At 30.2% G+C, this 25,507-nt stretch overlaps 1 protein-coding gene across 3 annotated transcripts in view; it reads left to right on the forward strand.

Moving 5' to 3' along the window:
• Window positions 1-25,507, forward strand: part of LOC140447537 (uncharacterized) — a 58,007-nt gene that overhangs the window by 3,879 nt on the left and 28,621 nt on the right. Inside the window, exons 2-3 of one of the 3 annotated variants that reach the window (XM_072540241.1) lie at window positions 10,294-10,404; window positions 10,460-13,137. The exons of the other annotated variants lie outside the window; for them this stretch is intronic. Of the exons in view, the coding sequence (XP_072396342.1) occupies window positions 10,294-10,404; window positions 10,460-13,054 (2,706 nt within the window). The 3' untranslated portion in view covers window positions 13,055-13,137. Of the gene's footprint in view, window positions 1-10,293; window positions 10,405-10,459; window positions 13,138-25,507 lie in introns of those variants that run through there. 3 annotated transcript variants of the gene reach the window in all.

Raw genomic sequence — 25,507 nt, forward strand, 5'->3', positions numbered from 1 at the left:
CTCAAATAAACTAACTCTTGCAATCTTCAATTTTCATTAAAAACTAGCATTGTAGTGTTTTGATTTTATATTATAGGTGCCACTAAAAACAACAATTTGTAATTTTTCAGACATTTTCCTATAATTTCTCTAATCAAGTGGTTCTACTAACAATTCTGGAATTAAATGGGTGTCCGACAATTCTTGCCTTTTTTCTGTCCTAACTTTTAACCCAAACTCTATAGCAATTTCTCCTAAATGGTAATCAATTGCTAAGAATGTGCACCTGTCCGGTAAATTTTTATTAGGCTACTTATTACTCCAGTCGTCAGAGATATCTAAAAATCATACAAATAAGCTGAATTTTACTGAGAATGTCAGTTTTGGGACCCCAAGAAAGATGCAAAGAAGTTTACCACTCCTACCCCCCAGTAGCGGAGATGATTTTAAACAAAAATGTTTATTAGCACTTTTTATGTAGAATGAACCGTTTTCTCAGAAACAACCCTTGAAGCTACCGGCGATTAAAAGTTGTATCAACTCGACGGTAAAAATTAGATATCTTTTGATCAGGGTGTCCTATCCACAAAAATCAAAATACGTTTTAAAGGTGAAGAGTACAGCTTTCGTATAAAATTTTTGTATCTTGCCGCAGGTGAAGTCAGTTTTTATAAAAGTGTTAAATAAATAAATATGCGATAGTTGTCATTTTTTAAGATTCTTGTGAGATCAATAAAATTTATCACTTTCTAAAGTGATAAAATCCTAATCTTCAAAACCTATAACATGAAATTTCGATTTTAAGATCAATTTGTTGCAAAAACTTAAAACTGAAACTTTATGCTATAGGTTTTGAGAACATTAGGCTCTAACAATGGAAATTCCATAGTGAAAATCAATGAAAGTGATTAATTTTATAGATTTCATGAGAATAATAAAAAATGGCAAAAATCGCTCAACACCTTATATATAACACCTTTATGAAAAACTAACTTAAAATAGAAAGAAAATAATTAATCTGGTTCGGGCATGTTAAAAGAATGCCAGAGTACAGATGGCCTAGAAGAGTACTGGAATGGATCCCTCCTGAAAGAAGAAAGAGAGAACGACCACGGAGAAGTTGGCGCAACGATAGTGATGAAGCAATGGCGGCAAGAGACTTAGAAGAGGCAACTGCATATGAGAGAAAAAGATGGAAATTGGGGGCAGCCGTAATCAATCCGTTATTATATATATATATATATATATATATATATATATATATATATATATATATATATATATATATATATATATATATATTATATTAATTATATTACAAAAATTGCGTATGAAAGTTGCACCCTTCACTTTTAAAACGCATTATGATTTTTTTCGATAGGACACTCTGATCAAAAGATCGAATTTTTACCGTCGAGTTGATATAAATTTCATTTAACATTGAGTATGCGCGCGTAACTGACATTCAAAATCGCCGGTCGCTTCAAGCGTTGTTTCTGAGAGAACGGTTCGTTCTAAATAAAAAGTGCTAATAAACATTTTTGTTCAAAATTGTCAATCACATATTTTATTTGAAACATTTTTTTCTACGGCGTATATATTCTTGGTAAATCGATTTTTTTCCGACCTCCTTCCCACGAGAGGGGTTTGAGGAAAATGCCAGGAGTAGAAATGATATACTTCTTTGCGTATTTTTTGGGGTTCCAATCATATTCTCAGCAAAACTCAGATTGTGCGTATGATTTTTAGAGGTTCAATGCCATTTTCGCCTCGGATGACTACGAGTATATCTGCATAACGCTTTACTGTTACAGCACCATTTTCTTGACATTCACAATTAGTGATGAGAAGGTCACGAACGATCCGTCCACAAAGATCTGATTTTTTTAAAGACCCGTGATTGATACAATCACATTCTGAGACCCTATCGTTCGAATGACCCTATGAATGACGCTATCCTAGTGTTTACGAAACGAACTGTGTGATCGCGATACTTTGCTCGGTCAACTGCGAACCGCAAAGGATCGTTCAAACGCTGATTTCAGTTTCCCAGAACGGCGAAACCCTTACGCTGCAAAACTGTAAAATTATATACATTCGAATTGTCGAGTCAATAGTCCCGTAGTCTGTTCTGTTTATAAATTTGTAGGAAATAAAATCCATTTTAATTGTTGCATTATCATTCATTTATGAACATAAATATGGAATTTGTAATTTTACTTAACTTTTTCAAATATTTTTTTTATATCTTAATGATTTCTGAAGATGATTTGAGAAATACAAATCTTATTGTCAGCCTTAAACTATATTTTATTCTTAAATTTATAGTAACAATATCGAATTCTACACGTAAACACCAATATAATTATAGTCGTTCTAATGAACGGGTCCTGCATTATCATTAGTTCATATACTCTCAAAAGTATTCATAAACATATCAATATTAAACTCTACACACTTGACCTTTACACAACAAATTTAATTAGCCGTTCATATGAACGGATCATTTTAATGAATTACCTGGAAGACCCGGGTCACCGAAACGAACCAGGTCTTCCCATCACTAGCCACAATCAATATTTCAGTAGTTGTTATTCTTACCTAAGACTAGTGCTTATTTGCAGTTTCAGAAAAAATGTATATGTTCATTTTCAATCAAATTAATTTAAACAAAACTTTCGTTCATAGTAACTGTCAAACCACTGTCAAGATAGAGAACACAATATCAATTTGTCTATTCGAATGATAAAGTTGATATTTGTGAAAATTAATATTGTATTTTAGCTTTACTTTTAAAAAAGTGAATGTATCTTTTAAGTTAATGATTTTATAAATACCAAAAGACAAAAAAGTTGTAAAATAGGTATTTAATTTCATTGACGTGGCGTTAATAGAAGATTATACTACAAAAAAGATGGGGGGAAGTTTCGAGACTCTCTAAACATCTATAAAAATCTAGAAGAAATATTTTCGCTACTTAGCCCGGAGTACTTAAGTCCGGAATACTTTTCCAAACAATCCCCCCCCCCTAAAAACGATTTTTTTTAAAAACAACTACTATTATAAGGATAAGTAACGAACACTAAACTATCATTATAATAATAGAAATGAAGAAAAAAGCTAGTTATTAACAAATATACAGTGGGTAGATTTTGACCACCCGACATTGTAGGATGCCACATGAAGCTGTCATCAGACATAACAACGCGTACAATGCCGTCAGTACCGCAATGCAACTCAGTGATTCTGGCTAATTGCCAGCGAAGAGGAAGCTGTTGTTCATTTTTTATGAGGACTAGAAAACCTTTAATGCGAGATGAGACTCCCACTCTCGAAGAGAATAAATATACTCTAGACCATCTTTTCCAAAAGTCTACTCTTATCCTTTGGATTAGTTACCAAGGATTCAGACGGTTAATCTTTAAAGCGCTTAGATCTGGATCGGGAATTGAATTCACTAAGGGTTCAAAGATTAATTATGAATTAAACTGAACCGATTTCAAAGCTATACATTGTCTTTCTAGAAATCAATTACCTGTAAGTGGGAATGTCAAAGGCTCGACTGTTTTCTAATTAAAAATCTGTACGAGTTTTAGTGTACAACATATTGAATAATAGAAAATTCCATTGCTCAACCGGAAGTGGAATTTTTGGTAACTAAAGGAATTGGGTAACAAGAATTCGTTTATTCTGATATCTTTTATTCTAGGTAGAATCTCGTAAGCTATCTGATAATTTGCATCGGCCAGAGGAATGCCTTTGATAAGAGTCAAAGGTTCTTGAATAATAGACGTAATTAAATTGTTGAATAGGTGAAAGAAACTAGGCCAGTCTCGGAAAATGCCTGAAAATGTGGGTATATTAAACTTTGGAAGTTTAACTGTTTCAGATAAATTCAATCACAAACAAGTAAAAATAACAAGACACAGAATGAGTAGAAAAGTATAATAAAATTCAATAAAAATAATTCCCAAAAATCAGTTGACACAAAAGTACGTAAACAACAATAATAAATAATCAAAGTAATCAGTTGAGAAAATATAAAAATATTTATATTTTGGTCCTTCGAGCCGGATGTTCATGTAAAACGTATTGAAATCTTTGGTTTAATATTTAGTTTAAAATAACGTAAAATGCAATATATGTAAATGAGGATGTAATGTAGATGATTGTAAATAAAAATAACAATTGGCAGATTTAATAACTTATTGTCAATTCTATATGAGATTCACTTACCTTTTTTGAAAGCGGCCGATATCTAGACTGATCGGGGTTTAAGAATAGAAATATGCTTTATTGTCATTGAAAATTATTGAACAATTTTATGGACAAAGCTAAAAAAAATCAGTCAAAAAGAACAAGAAGTATAAAACAAAAACAAATATAATAAAAAAACAGAACAATACAATTTTAAATTAGTAAAATTATTGTATAACTTACATAATTTGTATAGACAACAACAAATGAGACAATTTTAGATTGCTCATTCATACCGAAGAAATACGTATGTATGAAAGTCGAGTACTTTGGTTTTTTTGTTCTTAGAGCCGCACATAGCAATAAATTAAGCTTAAAGTGTCATCTTAAAATTTCTACACAAAAGACAGGTACGTTTCCTTAAGGAATCTAATACTTTTAAATATTTATCTGGAGTGATAAATAGTTTTCCGAAAACATGTTGTTTTTAGACAAATGAAAATCAGAACTCGATAATAATGAATCAGCCAATTCAGCCGTATTATAATAAGCTAATATTTTATAATTAGTTAAAGAGGTGTAACTAGTTAAAGAGGTGTAATATTTTTGAATAATAAAAATAAGATATTTAAATAATTCCCGAATACTTTTCCAAACAAGGAATTTATATATCTATTAACAATTGTTAAAATGAAAGAAATAAAGGATAAAACGTGATGTATCTAGGATTTTACCAAACTTACAAGCAATCGGTAACGATTTCCAAATCGGAGAAATCAAATGGTTATTTTCTGTGGGTGGGTGAAAGTTATAAGTTGAAGTTGGAAAGATTAGAATTAAACGCATCATTTTGAGTTTATTTTTATCAGCACCAGGTAAGAACACATACAGGATTTAATACATTGTGCTTCTGTGTTTAAATTAGTCTTTACCTTATAACATGAATCTTATATATTCTAGTTTATATACAGTGTTTTAAAATCATTAAAACTTAAATCTATTAATTACATTCCTAAAATTTGCCTTATTTTAGTATCATAAATATAATATATTTATTTGTTGACATGCACAGTAGCATAAAAAATGTCTTACATTCTTAATTCTAATCAGATTCCATTATTGTAGATTTTCGTGGACCTTCTTCTGGGTAACACATGCTTGTTTGTGATGATCCTGAAGGGCAAGACTGCAGAAATGTTAGAGTTTACTATGTATTATCTGCAGATGGTCGTTTAAGGAAGATCATTTTATAAGGTATGGAAGTAAAAACAAAGTATTAGTTTACCAAAGAACATTATAGAAATAAATAAGTTTCAGAATATCTGTGTTTTATTTTTTTTATTGTGTTCTTCTTTTATTTTGTGAAGTCAGCTTTTCGTCAGCCAGTTGTTGACTGCTTAAATTGTCGACTTGGTAAGACGCGTCCATAACAATGACACAGTTTGGTCCAAAGTTTTATGAAATCGTTGAAAATCAACCTTCAACTTTTAAGGCGTCCGTTTCTTCATGATAGTCATTTGTTTTATTGGATTAGAAAAGTATTTTATTTATTTAGAAAGCTCGACAGGCTTTGAATGCCTAGGGTTGAAAACATTTACCATTACAATTACTATTTACATTTTGTTTTAATTATATAAAATACATTTAATAATTCTTATAGCCTTTAAATACACGTCTTAACCATTAGCTTACCTTCATCAAGATACCAGGTCTTGTGACTCTGACGAGATTTCAGGGTTTATCAAAAAATTTGTAAATGATGCAATAATTTTACTAAATTATTCAGTTGTCTTAATATTTCTTTGGAAATTCCTTAGCGCTAGAGAGAGAATAAATAGTACTAGGTTTACCTAATTAGTTTTTCATGTGCCACCAATACAACCTTCAAATACAAATGTAACTTCAATCTTTTGTTGATATAAATCGAGAGTTTCATTGTGATAAAACAAGTCGTGAAAATACAGTGAATTTTTGAAACTAGCAAGTTGGTCAAAAAATGGGTCTTAGTCGATAACATTTTCGAGTAATAATTTTTTACAATTTTCAGAGCATCCCAACAGCAATGTCTCGCTTATTTCGCTTATCGACATTGCTCTCCTCAAGTTATGGTTTCGGACGTCTGGAGATCTGTCTCTTATCCAGTCTTTTCTCTTCTCACATTAACAATAAAACATCACATATTATAATTTTAGCCAAACAGTCACCCTTTACCCATCAATTTTGTTGGTTTTCCATATTATGTTAACATACAATAATATTTATTTAACTCTCTCCATCCACCTCATATTCATGAACTTTAACTTAGACACCGAATATTTCTCAGGTGCCAAATGTTGTTTTTTAACTGGTAGGGCATTTTCTACTTAAGTTATAAGTTAAGTAATATACCAGCAGTATATTACAACATTTATTTTGTTCATCTTCTATATCAATAACACACTGAAATGCATCAATTAACATTTTACTCTGTAATAATAAAATCCCAACTTCCCACACATATCTGCTTTCCATATTCCAGGTACCAAATGTTGAAAAAACAGTGTCTTTTATAAAAAATCTTTAGTTCTCCACCATTGAATTCAGATATCTGTATAGTTGGTTGCCTACCTATATTCTTAACTTTTATAAACCTATAGTCCACCTACAATAATATCCAATTTACAAATTTCAACAAAATTTCAGGATAAAAAATACTTTATATTACAACATATTGATGGTTGCTACTGTTACTATCAATCAATTTTAACATATTTAATTTTACATTTTGCTGGCTACTGTCACATTTAGGCACATACCTCCGGTTACATTGACTGCTTTGTTCAGACTTCCGTCCTAATATGTCATTTTAATCAGTTGCCATCAACAAGTCCTTACAGACACTTCGTCTAAGGACTAGCAACCCCAGTGGAGTCTTACGTTGCCATGCGATCAATTCCTTTTGTAACTTAAATATCATAATTTTTAATTATCAAAAATGTTACTCAAAATTAATCAAACAACATTTAAAGGGTTTTACCCGTATATTTAGTTGCTTCAGACATGTACATCCAGTAAGTATTACTCACACTTTTTGTTTTGTTTTGTTTATGATAGCACTGATGATGGAATAGTTATTCCGAAAACGTTCTGTGATGTATACCGATACGGTTTTTATTATTATACCTTTTATAAAGGAATTTTTAAATAAATTTTTTGTGATACATGGTATACAGCGAACCACAAGAATTTATTTTCCTTGTGGAAATGGTTTCTGTGTTTGAGAATGAAGCACCACACCAGTCAACTATTCCCTCAGTCAACTCAGAGACGAATCCAGGCCAGGTTCACCCAAAACGGCAATCACAAAGCAAAGTCAGCTAATTAAGGATGACCGCCGTGTAATATACCGGCGACACATATAGTGTAACATGATCCCTCATTTTCTCACAGAAGAGCAAAAGCGGTTGGCGTAATTGGTGTCGAAAGACAATGGAACGGTTCAACAAAGGAAGCTCAAAAAAAGTTTATAGTATCGTTAGTGGCGATGAGTCTTAGATTTACTCCTACAAACCGGAAAATAAACGCCAATCCGCTGTGTGGGTGTTTCACGTTGAGGAAAAACCTCAACTTAACTATAACTTAATATTCCGTGATCCGTTCTCGAAGTGTAAAGAAAATGGTCGCAACTTTTGTGTCACAATCTGGTCATGTAGTAACAATTGCTTTAGAATATCGAAGAACGGTTACTTCTGATTGGTATATAACTGTTTACCAGAAGTTATCTTAACTCCGACAAAGCAACACAACGACTAACCATCCTACATCAGGACAATGCAAGTGCTCACACTGCCCCAAAGACAAGAGAGTTTTTGGAGTTTCAAAACATCGAATTGTTAAACCATCCCGACCGTATAGTCCCAACGACTTTTCACATTCCCAAAAATCAAGAATTCAATGGGTGGGCACCGATTCGCCAGAAGTAGCAATCGATGACTTTAAAACGGCGATTTTGCAGGTATCAACTGAATACTGGAATAACTGTTTTACCAATTGGTTTGAACGTATGCAAAAGTGTATCGATCTTGGTGGGACATTTTGAAAAGCAATAAAGTACTTTAAGTCTATATATGTTTTGTTTTTATGGCCATATGCAAAACTAAAAGACAACCCTCGTAGTATATATAATTCGTAAAAATTCTTCAATATAAGTAGAGTTACCTCTTAATCTTTTAGTACGTCACTGGAAGACCAAGTATAATGCTAAATCGTCATCACCATTTCTTAGAATTTAGTGTCTACAATTCTGAAACTATACTATGGTTATCACACCATTGTAGTCCGCAAATTTATGATGATATGGGTGTTTTGTCGTATTTATTTGATATGAAAGGGTTGATAGACAACAACTCAATAATACTAAAAAACAGACACAATAAGAAGCTTCTTATCAATTCCGCCAAGTTTTAGTGTTCATTAATATTCCCATTTAAAAAAATTGCGTCATAATCAGTTGAGAAAAGAGTTTGTACCGTCAAAATTTATCTCGGCTTTTCGATCGTTTTACTCTATATTTTTGTTTTTTCGTTTGAAAATCAACAATCGATCTAATCTAGGGTGACCAAATCATAAACTTGAAAAAACGCCCAAGGAGGGCTTGGGTTGATAGCTTCCAGCTAAAGGGGGCCTCCATCGAGACGTACTTTTTGAAACATGCTCTTTTTAGCTAATTTTAGACCTGTAAATTGATGTAATTTAATTTAGGCGAAAAGAAATAAATAATAGATTTACAATCAATTTATTCTACCTTGGACGGATGACCGGTTTCGCATACTATAATTTACTATGCATCGTCAGGTCTCCGGTATGACAATTAAATGATGCTGATGCAAGGAATGTTGTTATATTAACGTGAAAAGATACTTAAAGCTCCGTTATGGTTAGCTAACCGTAGTAAAACTTTTTACCTAAATTGAAATGGACTCACATAAGCAACCCATTCAATATTTGAAAAACAACAATTTTGCAGTGAGTACTTCTTTATTATTACATACTTCAAAACATAATTAAACAAGATAATTAAAATGGTAGGTCAAATTTGTGTTAAAAATCTTTAGATTTGAATTGGGGATATTTTATTTGGTTCCAGTAATTTTAAAACCTCTTTCTTATCCAATATAAGGTTATAAAAACTAAGACAGTTCATTTTTAAATTGTAGAGTACTATGGCATATGGCATAAAGGGTATCCACCCCATCTTGTTCCTTTCGGCCGTTCATTGAATGTTCATAAACGAAAATATTCTTTCAGTATTACCATTATGCGCAGCTATCGTAAACACATACTGGTATATCTAAAAATTCAGCTTGCTTTATCGGTCTGGTAGGCATTTTAAAACAAAAAACCCATTTTTCGTGACATTGGGTGATTTTTTATCTTTCATCAGTCCGTTATTTAATTTTTTCACCTTAAAAATCCACTAACTAACGGTGGTAGTTGAACAAATAGCAAAGTATCATTTATATCAATGCTTTTATGTCAACTGGGTATCTCCTTCCAAAGCATCCATTTAAACTTTGAGAAAGTAGAGAACGGTACATTCCATTGTTTAAGATAAACTTAAAAATCTTCATTCATTGTCATACTTTCATTCTTTGGAATACTACTTCAACTTGCACTGTCGCTTGGGCATAATTAGTAATTAATGACACTATGACTGTCATGCCGACTTGTCTGACTCGAGTTGACTCCTGACTCCGGATAGCTGGCGAGTTTAACTGTCTTGGACGGGGGAAGACAGCAGTGAGCGACTAATTTTCGTGAAGAGGGCAGACGACCTCAGGAGAGACGTAACAAAAGTGTATCATCAACCCAACGTAAATACGAGACGTTTGGTCACCCTAGTCTAATCACGTCTATCGTATTTAGCGTAATGTACTAAAAAAAACTAAGAATTCCGTGTTGTGATTTGTGAAAATAAAAGGAAGAGATTTGATCAGGATATAAAGTTTTCTTTTCAAACATATTTACAGTTTAAAAATTCTTTCCGTGAACGTCGAGCGAGTACAAAGAATGTAATTTATGTATGTAGGTATAATAGGTGCTTGCTAATTTATTTACCGTTATTTTATTTTGTTACAGATCAGCAAAGAAGATAAGGTGTCCCAAAAAATGTGCAATAAATGCATCTTCAATATAGTTAAAATGTTTGAGTTTAGAGAACAATCTATAAGAAACGATAACAGACTGAAGGTAATTTTAAACTGTTTTATTGTCATTTTATTTTATAACATAAAATCAATTTTAGGAAAAATATGCAGAGATTACAAAAAATCGACGAACTAACAACGGTGAAGTAGATGTACCTAAGAAAGACGACAAACTAGAAAAAAATTGCGGAGTAGTTAAAAAAGCACATTCTGATATAAACGCTAAACTAAAAGAACGCAGTAAACACCTAGTTCATCCGAGTATTACGCCAATTTTCAAAAAATATCCCAGTATACGTTTGCCCTCAATATGCATAAAATCGGACGTATCTCCTAGGGTAGTTATGGGTATGGATGAAGTTGAAAATTATTTTAAAGAACGAAATTTAAATATGCAGAAGTATATAAATATGGCACTGAAGACCCAGAAACGAAGAGTTGCAATGAAGAGTACCTCAACAGCTACAATATCCAATTTTATAAAGAAAAAGACAATTCCTGAATACTTTCATTCGCTCAAAAATTCTAATAAAAATCGTTTCGATCAAAAGTCTGAGAGTCTGGAAGTTAGTGTGGGAGTTTCAAATTCGCGGAAACGAAAAAGGGCGATATCTAGTGGCAGTTCTTCACCTCAAAACGTTATGGAATCGTTAAACATCGATATTAGTGAAGATTTATCTTCTTCAAGTCCAAGTCCAGCTCTATCGGTTATCAGTGATGCGGGTTCTGATTTATCATTTGCCCAATCCAAAGAAATGCATATGTGTAATATTTGTAATTCGGTATTTTCTCTAGCGATGAGTTTGAAAAAACACCAGCTTAAGCACCTTCGCTGTCAGTTTTGTAAAGTTAAATTTAGGTCTTTAAAAACAAAAGATATCCACCTTAATAATAATTGTAAAGTGCAAAGAATGATGAAATCTATGGCCCACTTGCCCGATATACCGCTTCAGAAAATAGAACAAAATGTGAAAATACAAAAAAAATTCCAAGACGCCTTCGCCGCGTTTAATCTTGTTCCAAAGAAGAATAATACCACCCCGAAATGTCAGACGGAAATTTCAAAGATTAAAAAACCGGTTGCAGATAAAACTCCAACCAGAACATTAAAAAATGATCTAAATATTGAAATTAATATACGCAACAGCCAAATATTAAATAGTACGATTCCCACAGAAAATACTAATGATGCAAAAATGATAAAATGCATGTTACAACAATATAATAGACTGCATCGAAAGATTAGTAGTGTATCCCAAACTCACTTACCGACTAATGCACTAATAAAGTTCCATCACACTGATCTATCTATTGAACTAAAACACTTAAAACAGAATTTACATTATCACAAAATACCTGTCGAGATTAACCATGCACCTTCTTTTAATGCGTCATACAAATATGATGCTTCATTCAAAAACAAAAACGAAATCTCTAAAAACAAAAAATTACAGAAATGGAATGATTTAAGTTGCTGCGATATTAGTTTTAGTAGTGGATTGAACGAACGCGTAAACATCAAACAAGAAATGGTAGATAATGATACTGAACAAGAAAATGAGAATGAATTAACAAATCAAGTAAACAAGCCATCTTTACCGCTTATGTCTGCAATGTCTGAAACGAGCAGTGATGAACGTTGTTCATCTACTAATTCACATGGTTTTGATAATACTGATGCTTCCGCTGATGTATCCTCCAAACTGAATAAAAATACAGAAAATCAAACATCTGATCAATGTATTGAGGAGGATTCTGCTAATAACTTTGATATTAACAAAACTCCAAATATTCTTCAAAAGGATATCAGAGATAAAGAAGTTTTGATAAGTGATACAGAACAAGAAACTACTAATGATATTAATACAAACTCCATGGATTCTGAAAATACAGAAGAGTATTATAAAAATGTTATGGACGAATGTAATGATACACTGAATGGTTTTTGCCTTTCTAATGATGACGAACGTTCTTTAAATTTACAACATTCCCAATCAGAAAAGGAACAAGAGGTTGACGAGGAACAAAATCTTACCATTTCTACTAATCCCAGTCATAAGAATTCAGAAGAAAAACAAAATGGGGAAGCTCAAATAAATAATGTAGAAGTTGTTGAGGGTCATAGTAATAACTATGAGAATATTAAATCTATAGATATAGAAAATAATGACACAGATTTTTCGGGTATGGAGGTAAATACTGAAAAAGGGAATGAAAATAGTTCAAACGTCGATTCTGAAAAAATTACTAATGTTATTAATATAAATACAATAGAATCTGAAAATACGGAGGGAAATTGTAACTTGAATGATGATTTCATTTCTAATGAAGATAATGAAGACATAGTCAAAGAACAAACTAAACTCACTACTAATCCAAATGATAATAAAAAAATAGAAGAAAAAGAAAACGGGGAATGTCAGATAAGTGAACTAGATTGTGTCAATCTTGATAATAATCTCAATGATAATAATTGTTCTTCCAGGATAGAACAAAATATTGAAAGAGATAGTGAGACTATTGAATTAGAATCTGAAGTCGATTTTTTACAAGGTAACAAAAAAGTGACCAATAAAAATTGTTTAGAAACAACTGTGACAACTGACAGTATACATGTAGAACCTCTTACTGGCACTAATATATCTGATACATCTACTATCAGAGTGAAGACTGTTTGTGAACTTAATAATTAGATCATCGCATATTATTATATTAGACTTATATGTTTTTGTTACTGTACTTTTAAAATATTTTAAAAATTATACAATTTCATTTTGTTATTGTTTTATTTTATAAATAGGTACCAGTATCCAAGATACATACTAAAGTCTATTCGGTGAATTTACACGGTTTTCGGACTAAGCAACGATTCAAGTGACCATCTATACAAATTATTGTATATAATTATATACTACTAGTAATTCTGCCCGAAGATTCAGTCAATGGCAATCTGCAGTCATTCGTTAAATTTTTAACACAATAAACTTCCATATAAACCAAGTAAATATAAAGTAAGATCTGATACTCTTCTGATCCTTCTTATTTTTTTTACTATATCCTATATATATATATATATATATATATATATATATATATATATATATATATATATATATATATATATATATATATATATATATATATATATATATTTGATGGCACGCTATATAGATTATATCTACTACATATCTCATGTCGTTTTATTTGATGACTCATATGCTAGGAATCGGCTAGTTGTTTATTTTGTACTCAGCCAGAGGCCTTTTTCAGGCCAATAAAGCAAATTTTACCTTATAGTGCCTATTATCATCCATAGTGTTATGTGATATCTCGTATATCGCTATACGTTTATAAATAACGAAATGCTGTGTAACTTCTTTTTGGTAGTCGCTTGTTTACTTTTTCTATCTTAATATATTCGTTATATCCTCCAATTCATTTGCTATGTTGCATATTAGGATTCGTTTAGTTTCAGTTTTATTTTGTACTCAACCAGAGGCTTTCTTTAAGCCAATAAATCAAAATTTGTCTTACAGTAAATATATTTTTATTCATAGTGTCCTATGATATCTCCTATGTCGCTATACGTTCATTAATATTGAAGATACTGTGTACTGCCTTCTTGGTAGCTGTCTTATTTGTTTTTTCTATCTTATTTCCTTACCTTTCATTTAACATATTACACGCTCCAATCGGACCAATAACAACGGAGATATGATATAATACCCTTTTGGCATTGCCGCCATGTGTGTTTTTTCTGTCGTAACACATTCGCCGACGATCTATTCTACACCCACCACAAAACACTAAAAAACTATTTAAATCATCAATACGACTTTTTATCGCAAAATACTGTCAGCTATTCTTTCCGTACATTTTTAAGTTAATAATATAAATAATAAAGTGCATGTCAACACACCTAAATGGGATAAAAAAGACCAAAGAAAGTCTATTTATTGACAAGAACAAATACTAAAATAAATAAAAAAGTACCTAAATTAGCATATCAATTTGATACAAAGAAGCAATGTCATTACGAAATATGTAGAAGTGATATACACGCCCTAAATCAATTATAGGCAATATGTATTATTTTATAAATTTTCTAAAGCCCTTATTTCTTTATAAACAATGATATTTATTAAATAAATATATTTAATAAATATTTCTTTATAACTTTATAAACTAGTGACGTATGAGGTATAATATATGTATATTATACGTCATTAATCAAAATTGTTAGCAATAAATCAATTGTATCGTTTCAAAACAAAATATGATTGAAATGTCAGATTTATACAGTCTGTCCCAAACCCTTCTTTCAGTGCGTCACTAATTTTGACGTCATATAGGATTTTAAGAATGTCGAGAATTATTGCATGACATTTTAGTTAAATTTGACAGTTGAAGGATCGTAATCTCTCTTTTTTTAATTGAAAATAATTTAATAATTTTATTATTAGTCTTTGTTCTTTCTCGATATCTCGGCATATTTAAAATATTTTTATGACAATAAATACAAAATTAAATTTTCACTGTAAAATGTCTGATAATACTATCCTGGAATAACAATTATCATTTTATCAGTTGACATTGTGAAAGTACTGTCACGATCGAGACAATCTGCGTCAAATTATACTTATGCGCATCATTGATTGGATATCTATTTAGCGTATTCCAAACTCTAACCAATTATACATCCGTAAGTAGAATTAGCTTTACAATAAATAATTTTCTAAGTTCTATGTATAATAATCACAGACTCACGTTTTTTTCTGTCACTTCTAGCTTAATGTGTTAGAGAGAATTCGATCAACTATGACGCACTGAAAAAAGGGTTTGGGACGAACTATACAAATATTTTAAAATAAAAATTACCCAAGTCGATCCGGTATTTCTCGAGTTGTTATAAAAATGATTAAATCTTAAATTTTAAAGAAATTAAATGACGTCTTATGAAATCGATCTATGTACAAAACCACATTGTACCTTCTTGCATATAAACCAAATAAATATAAACTAACATATAAATTATTTTGCAAAATAAATCTTACCTTTAAATTAGAACAATCAAGAATTTTGTCAATTTTACGAAAAAAAAAAATAATAAATATTCATATTATCAATTATCTATGTAGTTAATATGTACTAATATATGTAATTTAATTAATATTGTTAGTATTTTTAATTGAACGTATTGATGAATATGAATGAAAACAAACAAGAAGAAGAACAAAATATGAATGAAATGTCAGATTTGAGTAGTTCAGATTTTCTTTCCTAGATGGCGCTATAGTATATTTGAAAAATAAGCTGGAGTAAATTCTCAGAAAAAAAAACTAAATTGTTAAGCATATTGTAGTACGTGTGCTTTTCGTACAACGTCAATATTGTAGCTTATTTTACGTTGGGTTTTATTTAGATATTGGTCATAGACGTACTTTAAGGTAATTACATTATTTGTTTCGGTTTATTAGATATTAAACCATTTTCAAAGCATATTATATTTATATAAATCTGTTTATTTTAGTAACCTTATTTATGGTTATTTTTGTCGTTATGATAATGACCCATTAAATAACAAGAAATATAGAAACTCTTAAAATAAATAGGTATTTAGTGAATGGTCTTTTGATAGTTTAGATAGAAAAAGTTGATTAGCGAAAGATGGTTTCCGATAAATGTGAACGCTATTTTAAGTAGTATAAATTTCGATTTTGTTTGGAAAACCAATGATTAATAAAATGGTTAATTCATTAATCATTCATTAATATCAAAATATTTTTGTTCAGTCGATTATAAGCGAGTGAAGAGATCTGACACAGTTGTTTTTTGCAAGAGTGAATAGTGAGTTTATAGAATATGGAATTAACGTGTGATTATACACCAGTTAAAAAATTAAAGTTAAATCATTTATCACGTAACGAAAAGAGTGTTATCATCAATGTCTACAATTATTTTAAGCAACACAATCCTTCCAATACTGTTGATAGTATAGTTGAAATTTCGTCTAAAGTAATGGGATAATCAAAATCAACTGTATATAACATTTTAAAAGAGGAGAAATCAGCTGGTATAACCCCACCCCAACCGTGAACAGGAAGACCAAAATTGTCGAAAGTGAATGTGGATGAATTTTTCAAAATGCAATTCGTAGAATGGTCCACTCATTTTTTTTTTTAAAACAAATACAAACTTTAGATAAAGTTTTACAAGCCATTACCGATGATCCCGATTTACACACAATAAGTAGAGACAAACTTTGGAAAGTTTTGCATGAGTTAAACTTTAAGTATGAAAAAGTTGGCAGACAGTCGATGCTTATCGATTCCGAAGAAATTGTGTGTTGGAGACGAGACTACCTCAGAAAAATAAAAAAAACGAGGACAGAAAATAAGAACATTTATTGTTTAGACGAAACGTGGGTTAATGAAGGGCATACTGTAGGGTGAGTTTGGAAAGACAAAACTATAAAAAATGTCGACAAGCATTTCTGGAAGGATATTCAACTAGTTTCAGGGAACCAACAGGTAAAGGTCGATGATTAATTGTTACCCATATAGGTAGTATGAATGGATTTCTTTTACTTTTGTTTGAATCAAAAAAGACCTGTGATTATCACGAAGAGATGAACGGAGACGTGTTTGAAGAATATTTTGAACAGATGATTGAATCCATACCTAAAAATTCAGTTATTGTGATGGACAATGCAAGTTACCACTCTAGATTAGTTGAAGTTTACCAACTACTCAATGGAGGAAAGATAAAATTGCAATGTGGTTAACTTCTAACAATTTAATCTTTGACGATACAACGACAAATGCAGAATTATTAGAGCTTGCTAAAATTAATAAACAAAATTATAAAAAATATGTCATTGAGGAGATCCAAAGAGAGCCAAAAAACGAGGAATTGAAATACTTTGCCTACTAACGTATCATTGCGAGCTAAATCCGATTGAATTAGTATAGGCCGAAGTTAAAGGCAAACATTGGCAAAAATGTATTAATCACGTTATGGATATTGAGAAAAATATGTGGGAGCTTGATCATATAATAGATAGCAGTATAGAACCTATAATAATTCATCCCGGATCGGATAACACTTCGTCTGAAACAGAATATGAGGAATCTTAACTTTAAACTGTAGCCCAGAAGTTTATTTTACATTTGAACTAATTACCGCAAACTACATTGTTTATTTATTTATTTTTTTATTGCTGATATAATTTTCATTCTTATTTCCAATATTATTAGTATTAAGAATATTAATTTATTGATGGGAATGTATAAAAACTTACAGTTTTTGTGTATGTATTTTACGTCTCAGTATAATTTATTGTATTTTATTATTTTATATTAACTTTATCATTCACAATTAATAGAATTTTTATTATTTTTATGTGTATCTTTTTATTTTAAACCAGTATTGGATTGGATTAATTTTTTTGTTCTAAATATCCAAATACTTTATATCCAAAAATCCAAACTTTTCTTTTAAGATTACATTTTAGTTAGAGGATGAGCACGCCTATGTATTTCGAGGTTTGAATATTAGCATTCTGAGAATTACATATTCTTTGCGTTTTTTTTTTAATTTATTATTATTCTGTTTAATCAATAGTTTTCATTGAGTTATAAAATATTTGCTATAATTAGGAAATTCAAAAATATTGTTCGATGCATTAAAACTTCTAAAATTTACGCTGCGCTTTTATTTTTGTTCTCTAAAATTTAATTTTCTTATCAATCTAACGTTGAGCCAACTGATATGGGGAGAGGTTCATATAAACAAACACGTTGTTTAGAGATCTACGCTGATAAAGCAGGTTCGTAAAATGTCGACGGCTCGCTGTGTTGCCATTTATCTAATTGGGTGTATATCTAATTTAAAACTTAACGTAGGTACTGTTTTATAAATTTTTATGTTTTAAGTTAATTTATTAATTAAAGCATCTTTCAATTTAAATTACAAAACAGTTTAGCCGTCAAACCAAAGAATATAGACGCTTTTAAACATTGAAAGACAGAATTAGACCGTTACCTTAGTTTGCAATATTTTTCATGAAATAATTCGCGATGCCTTAATTAATTATAGTGAAGGTACTGCTCTTATATAAATTAGAAGGAAATGATTTTTTAAAACCATTTAATGACATAATGATAAATGTATCATTTTGTCAATGGATTGTATCATTTTCAATGTATCATATACTTTTTAATTCGGCTAGATAAATGGAAACTTTTTGGATTACAATTCTTCTTTATATGTTAATACCGATAATGCTTTGTACCATTTTCCTGTGGCAATTATGTTAGTGTAAGACAAATTTATGAATCAGAAAAAATAGTTAGGGTAGAGAGACTAACGTTATGAAACATCGTTTAAATTTTGCACTTTAAGTATGATATTTTTATTGTGGTGAGCAAACGCCAATTCGCCTTCCCGCAGCCGTTCCTGGTACCAGTCTTGGTCTTCGTACGTTGGTATCCAAACCTGCCAACAACATACAAGTTCCATTTGGTAACAAACAATTCCCTTCAGATTGTCGGGCCTTTTGTTTTTCGGTCCAAATGCGTGGAGGTTACCTGTGGCCAGAGTTGGGTGGGATACTGAAAAAAAGTATCCGGATACCGGATACGGATACTCAAAATGTATCCGGATACTTTTTAAAAAAGTACGAATACTTTCATTTAAAAATGTATTCGGATACAAGTATCCGGATATTTTTTTCGGATACTTCCTAGGATACTTTGAAGGATACTTTTTTTAAGAAGGGCATAAATTATTAGTATTAGAACTGTGATGTGCATGTAGGTACACTAAAATAAAATTATAAATATTAAGATGTACTTTATTATAATCCGAAAAATAATTTCTTCTAATTATACAGGGTACAAAAAGGGGTTCTTGAAAAGAGAGATATAGAAAATATAAAAAATAAATGTAAGTAATTAATTAAACAACGTACTTAGGAAGATTTATAACTGATTAGGTAAAAACAAAGCTCCATTAGCTATATAATAACATAATATAACGGTGACGAGTACGAAAAATGGGATTTAACATATTCGACACATCTGGATTGAAAGAATGGCAGTGTTCTGCCTACAGGTGCATTATCGGCGGGCGATAAATATTTAAAAGTATCCGAATATCAAAAAAAGTATCCGGATGGCGGTTACTTTAAAATTTGATCACGGATAGGTACTGATACCGGATACAAAATTTAAAAAAGTATCCGCATATTGTATCTGGATACAGAAGTATCCGGATACTACTCAGCTCTGCCTGTGGCTATATCCTCACCAAGATTAGGTGTCGTTGTGCAATGAGATTGGGAAACCACACAAAACCAATCTCCCCCTGTCCTTAAGGAATTCAAGCGACTCATAAGGAGTATCCGGGTGTACTCACTGTTATGTGTTTAGTATTTGAGTGTTTTCAATGAGGAAAGAAGTTTGTTCAAATATTTCACTTGAAGCATATAAGAAAACTACTTTCAGATTTTGTCTATCTAGACACTTCTCTTAAAACCCTTAAAAAGCTTCTAGATTTGAGTAGCTTCTGTGAGATTCTGTAAATTGAATCAAGATGCTTTGGAATATTTTTTGAAGTTATACTTCTATACGCACGGTCGGCGTTGGAAATTTGCATGAGAGTGAATCTGTGAAACCATTACATATGTAAGATAATGAGTAAGAGAGAGACAGAAGATATATTTTCTCTCGCTTCCTCGTTCGAGAATAAAAATGTTCCTTTTGTATATATATTTAATATTATAAATATTATATATAATATAATATGTATTAATATTATTATTTATGTGATATGTTTTGTATTATTTAAAATTAAACGTTTATAATTATTTTAGGCTTTTGTATTTCAAAATAATCACTGTTTTACGGAGAACTGTCAATTTTGAAATCCGTTAGTGTCATGTCTAATTGGCAAATCCTTTACGTGTTTGGTTCATACGCTGGTGGTTGTGAGTTCGAATCCCAATTATGAATTTCCTTTTTTATTTTTGAAATATTTAAAATCTCACGTTAATCTTATTAAATATATGTAATATACGCAAAGAACATAAATTTTAAAATAAAATGAAAATTTACAACATAATCCGAGTTGTTGGTTTTTTATTTTTATCTTCGTAAAGTAAGTTATGTATATTGGCAGTTTTAAATACTTATGAATATTACATTTTAATTTATATTGTATTTATTTATTTTGTGTTTTTTATTCATTGTATATTCATTTTATATTTAATTTATATTATTAACAAAATAACCAATGAATTTTACTACAGAGTATGTGTAAATTTTGTAAATTTATATTGTATTATTATATTGAATTATGTTGCAGTGTATTTATTGTATTGTAATTTTTATATTAATAACAAAATAAACAATGATTTTTACTGCAGAGTATGTGTATTTTTTTTGCATTCAACTCCTTTTATACATATATATAAAAATAAAAATATATATTTTCATTAAAATATTGATACAATCCTTCATTTACTATACTCCTATTACAGGTCAAATGTTTATATACAGCAAACGATGCACCATATACCCATATATTTAATTCTTTTTCTCTTTCTGCTCTCTCGTACCTATAGCATTACATATGTAATGATTGTGCAGATTGACTCCTATATAAATTTTTAACGGCGAACGCGTGTATAGACGTATAACTTCTACCGGCAGTCCCACTGGACTGCCACACTCGTTTTTTTTTTAATTATACTTCTATACGCGCGCTCCACGTTGGAAATTTGTATGGGAGTGAATCTGTGAAATCATTACATATGTAAGATAATGAGTAAAAGAGAGACAAAAGATATATTTTCTCTCTTCCTCTCTCGAATATAAAAATGTTCCTTTTGTATATATCATTTAATATTATATATATATATATGTATATATATATATATATATATATATATATATTATATAAAGATATATATACATATAATATATATATATATATATATATATATATATATATATATATATTATATAAAGATATATATACATATAATATATATATATATATATATATATATATATATATATATATATATATATATATATATATATAATGTATAAAATATTTATTAATACATATTATTATTTATGTGATATGTTTTGTTTTATTTATTAAATGTTCATAATTATATTAGCCTTTTGTATTTCAAAATAATAATCTCAATAAATCACTGTATGATCCAAAACTGTCAATTTTGAAATACGTTTGTGTCATGTCCTCGGTAGTATAGTAGTCAGTATCCCCGCCTGTCACGTGGGAGACCGGGGTTCGATTTCCAGTCGGGAAGGACTTTTTTATTAATATTATTACATAGTAAATTAAACATATATGCGTATATAGTAAGTAGAAAAGTTATGTATATTATTGTCATTCTTAAATACTTATGAATATTGCATTTTAATTTGTATTGTATTATTATATTAATAACGAAATAAACAATGAATTTTACTGCAGAGTATGTGTAAAAAATTTTTTGCATTAAACTCCTTTCATACATATATGAAAATAAAAATATACATTTTCATCACAATATTGATTCAATCCTTCATTTACTATAATCCTCTTACAGGTCAAAAGTGGTTTATTAATTGTTAGTAAATTGTTATTAATTCTGTTTCTCTTTCTGCTATGTCTTACCTATAGCATTACATATGTAATGATTGTGCAGATTGACTCCCAAATAAATTTGTAACGGCAAATGCGTGTATAGAAGTGTAACTTCCACCGGCAGTCCCACTGGACTGCCACACCCGTTTTTTTTATAAAAATGAGATAACAACACGGTAATTGTATCAACCCAATTATCATTCAATTTCAAAGGGGCTTAAAGAAATTGTTATGTTTAAATTTGTTAAGTTCTGGTACTGAAAACTGTGAAGTTCTCTATATTGTTTTTTTAAATACTATGAAACTGGCTCCTTGGATATATATGGCAACTTAAGGATGCCAAACAATAATTTTATAAGTAGAGGAGATATGGGAATTTCAGATCCAAGGTGGCGGCCAATTGAATGACTAGGTATGTGGCGTTGAGGTCGTAGAAGTAATCTCTAGGGATGTGATGTACAATAAATATAAGTATAGAAGAAGTACACCCTGTCGTGAGAGGGTTGAAAAGGGTGAGAAGTAGAAAATACGTGTTTGTGCAATGAATAATTTGCTGGTAGAGTTGGTTAGGTGGCGTTGGGGCCTGTGTAGATGTACAAGAAAGCCTCCCCTGACGCCAGAGCGGGTGTGTGTTCGAAATGGGAAAGTAGCAGCAATGAAAAGATGAGTAAAAAATTGTATGGTGTTATGTAGATATTTAGTAACAAAATATGATAAATGGGTAAATTAGGCAATGCAGATAAGTCATATATATCCGTTATTAGCAAACCAAAAGCAATGATTATATTTTTAGCATTAAATAAAATTTCATTTTATTCATATAAACGAATGTTTTGGAATTTACTATCAACCGGATACACCCACATTCCAATACAGCACCCACTCCAATATGTTAATGCATATACAGTTTTAGAATTCGGAGAAAATGATTGCGTTTATTGTATAATTAAATATAAACTGATGCAGAAAATATAATGACGCTTGCTTACAGGTAATTCCAATTATGATGCACATACTATTTAACACATAAATATTTTATTATTAGGAACAGGTCAGGATTAATGAAAATTTCAAACAAATATAAAATTAATATATATTTATTCTTTACGTTAAACGTGCTTCATTTCATCAATGTCTTCCATACGGTGTAGATTAGAAGAGTTTTACGAAAAAATACAAAAGTTAAAGTCGATATACAGTGGTACAAAGATAGAACTGCAATTGAAAAACGATTTGCAGACTATTTCTAGAATTTGCTGTATTAATGCGTCAGCGTATTTTCCACATTGCAATATTATATCAAAGAATATAGACGCTTATAGCGTCTATATTCTTTGATTATATATTCGTACTAATTGTATTCGCGCAATCGTTTTCTCCGAATTCTAAAACTGTATATGCATTAACGTATTGGAGTGGGTGCAGTATTGGAATGTGGGTGTATCCGGTTGATGGTAAATTGCAAAACATTCGTTTATATGAATAAAATGAAATTTTATTTAACACTAAAAAATATACTCGTTGCTTTTTTGGCTTGCTTATAACCGATATATACGACGTATCTGCGTTGCCTAATTTCCCCATAATTATATATTATGTGGGAGCATTATAATAAAGATGATTGTATTCTTCTTCAAGTGCCATCTCCGCGGCGGAGGTCTGCAATCATCATAGCTATTCGAACTTTTGAGACGGCTGCTCTGAAAAGTTCATTTGATGTACATCCGTACCACTCTCTCAGGTTGCGCAGCCATGACATTCTACGCCTCCCTATGCTTCTCTTTCCTTGGAGCTTTCCCTGCATAATCAGTTGGAGCAAGGTGTATTTCTCTCCACGTGTAATATATCCAAAATATTCCAATTTTCTTGTTTTAAAACAAGAAAAAGATGATTGTAAGAGTTTGTAATTAAAGGTTTTGCTTTTCATGGAGAGGTTTAACGGTTTTTTTTAAGAAAAATAATAAAATGATATTTTCGGCTACACATCTACATATTTTTTGTTTATTTTTTTTAGATTGTAAGGATTAAAATACTGGGTTCAATGTAAATTCATTTTTTATTTACAGTATTTATCTTGGACTATATCAATGGTACATTTAAGACTTAAAACTAAACTTATATAAAATTACATAGGCCTCTAGAAAATACATAGTAACTAGTTACATGGAAAGTAAAATAAAAACTAAATTATAAGATATTTATGTTAATTATAAATATTTTCTGTAATAAGATCCTATTATTATAATCATAATTAATCATTATTGGATTATTTCAAAAGTGTGTTTCCTGAATTGTTTTATAGATGTTTTTTATTACCATAAGAAATTACATATAAATGAGTGCTTACGAGGTAAACAGGTAAAGAAAAACATCTGTGCTTGAATTGTTTGGGCGTCGATGCCGTTCTGGGAAAACGTGTCGACTCTCAAAACAGATGCATTAGCGAAAGTGTTCGAAACCAAATACAACAAATTTGATGATATATAACTTAATAGGAATGTAAAGGCAGTTTTAAAATTATTTTGAAATATACCAGGGGTCTCATAAAGTGGACGTATCAAACGTATGTTTGTTTTTATGAAACGCCCAGTATTTTGTTGCATTTTTCATACCTTAATATTGTAATTCAGGAGATATTTCGATTTTCCTTAAATTATAGAACATTAAAAAAATTAATAACTCCGAAACCAATGGATTTAGCCAAACAATATTTTAATTGTGGGTACAAGCTTAATCATAGAAAATACCGACGTATTTAAAGTTATATGAAAATACACAGGGTGTCAATTACTTACAATTATTACTTTATTATTTGTTATATAACAATTATTTCACAATTAAATTTTGTTTTTTTTTTGGTTATATTAAATGTTTTAATATTATTTCCTTAATCAGAACACTTTGTATGTTAACGTATGACTATAGTTTAATTATTTTATCGTTTAAACAATATTTACGATATCTTAAGTGTACAACGTGTTTCAACATTATTGACAAGTCATATTTTTATGAAATTCTGAGTAGGCTTTAGTCAAATAATACAATATTTCCTTAAAACGTCATCTTGTTTCTTGTATATTAAGTTAATTCTAGGTATACAACAATGTTCTAAAAATTGTTTACTTTCTGGAGAAATATACGTACAGAAACCCCGATTCCTATTATACATATATTATAATGTATTTTAAAATAAATAAAAAAAAAAGATTTTATAAAATGAGCCAGTATTATAAAACTAATCACGTACAAATAAAATATAAGTATTGTAATCGATGGAAAATGTAAAAATAGGAAACAAAATATATAAACACTCAACCTTACTTTTCATCAATTATTTCTTGTATTCATAGAGGAAGATAATTGTTAAAATAAAATTCTCATTTTTTGACTATTTGCTCCCATAATTGTTCATCCTTTTAAATAAGCTGGAATATTGATCCTTGCGGGGTCCACACGCAAAAGGAAGAAAAGTTTTTATTTGCTAC

This window comes from Diabrotica undecimpunctata, chromosome 8 (assembly GCF_040954645.1).
Source record: "Diabrotica undecimpunctata isolate CICGRU chromosome 8, icDiaUnde3, whole genome shotgun sequence".
NCBI classification, from domain to species: domain Eukaryota; kingdom Metazoa; phylum Arthropoda; class Insecta; order Coleoptera; family Chrysomelidae; genus Diabrotica; species Diabrotica undecimpunctata.